Source organism: Cyprinodon variegatus, unplaced genomic scaffold (genome assembly GCF_000732505.1).
Source record: "Cyprinodon variegatus isolate N-32 unplaced genomic scaffold, C_variegatus-1.0 Scaffold183, whole genome shotgun sequence".
Lineage (NCBI taxonomy): Eukaryota > Metazoa > Chordata > Actinopteri > Cyprinodontiformes > Cyprinodontidae > Cyprinodon > Cyprinodon variegatus.
In genome coordinates this window covers 824,210-825,598 of record NW_015150636.1, presented here as the reverse complement: position 1 = coordinate 825,598, position 1,389 = coordinate 824,210, and the positions used below count along the sequence as shown (strand labels likewise).

General features: G+C 35.1%; 1 protein-coding gene across 1 annotated transcript in view; it reads left to right on the top strand.

The window, feature by feature from the left end:
- The window catches only part of atp8b4 (ATPase, class I, type 8B, member 4), a 42,123-nt gene that overhangs the window by 17,261 nt on the left and 23,473 nt on the right, over positions 1-1,389 (top strand). Inside the window, exon 12 of the mRNA XM_015378983.1 lies at positions 691-734. Within this exon, the coding sequence (XP_015234469.1) occupies positions 691-734 (44 nt within the window). The remainder of the gene's footprint in view (positions 1-690; positions 735-1,389) is intronic.

Below are 1,389 nucleotides of genomic sequence, written 5' to 3'. Positions count from 1 at the left end.
AATCATCAATTAGCCTTCTGAGCCAATGAGCAAACACATTGTACCATTAGAACACTGGAGTGATAGTAGCTGAAAATGGGCCTCTATACACCGATGTAGATATTGCACCAAAAACCAGACATTTGCAGCTAGAATAGTCATTTACCACATTAGCAATGTATAGAGTGTATTTCTTTAAAGTTAAGACTAGTTTAGAGTTATCTTCATTGAAAAGTACAGTGCTTTTCCTTAAAAAATAAGGACATTTCTATGTGTCCCCAAACTTTTGAACGGTAGTGTACATATAATAAAAAATAAACAAATAAAAAAAAACAAAAAAATTACTAAACAAACAAAAAATCTATATAGTTATATAGATTACTAAACTTTCTATTTCTTTCAAAAATATGTAGAAATGTAGGTAGAAATTTGTGATCAGATTTATAATTGTCAATGATAAAGTTCTCGGTCAGGGACCAGTTGAACTGGAAACCAGAGCCTGTTAAAGGTTCCTGGATCCACACTGAATCTGTAATAACTGGCACTGAGGGAACGCCATCATGGCCGGGGACGTTATACGAAGGGTTTGTTGCGTATTTGCAACAACGGTGGTTGAAGGGGTTAAGAGACAACCTGAAATGTTATGTTAGGGATTATTTATTTTTGGACAAGATGCTAAAGTGTTTAAATTTTCCTTTTTTTCCCCTCAAGGTGATGTTTACGATGAATTCAATGAGAAGGTGGAAATTACAGAGGTAAACAAAAAGGAATTCATCTTTTTATTTTTTTATTTTTCTGTGTTTTCATGGTTTCATTTCCTATATATGTGCTTCAGGATACCTGGAACTTTACTTTGTAAACTTTTTTTTTTCTGGGTTTCCTTCTCTAAGACAAATTAAGGCGAAAGCTTTATTTAAGCAGGCGTGAAACTTATTAATAAATCTGTGAGTCTAGAGTACGATTAATTCATTAATGTAATAAAGAAAAATATAAATAATTCAGTTGAATTAGTGTCCACTACAAATATTATAATTGAGGTTATTGATCTCATATTGGAGGATTCCAAACTTTATACCCTAACCACTAGACCGCCACTCCCCCAGCGCTCTATTAAAGCGCTCTAAAATCTGAGACTCAGGCTCTGTTCGAAAACCTGGGCTGCATCCTCCAAGGACGCGGTCTACCTAGACTGGATCCTTCCAAGTCCTTGGAAATAAGGAGACCGGAAGAGTTTTGGCTGTGAATTCGAACAGGTCCTCCCTTCGGCGGGTTTTACCGCCGTATGCTCTGTTGCTTAGCAACCGTGAAAGTTGACACACAAAGCAGGAAAAGAATGAATACCGAAGTATTCAAAACTGTTTGTTTATTTATTTATTTATTTTTTAAAAAGTTAAAGTGAACAAAGACTAC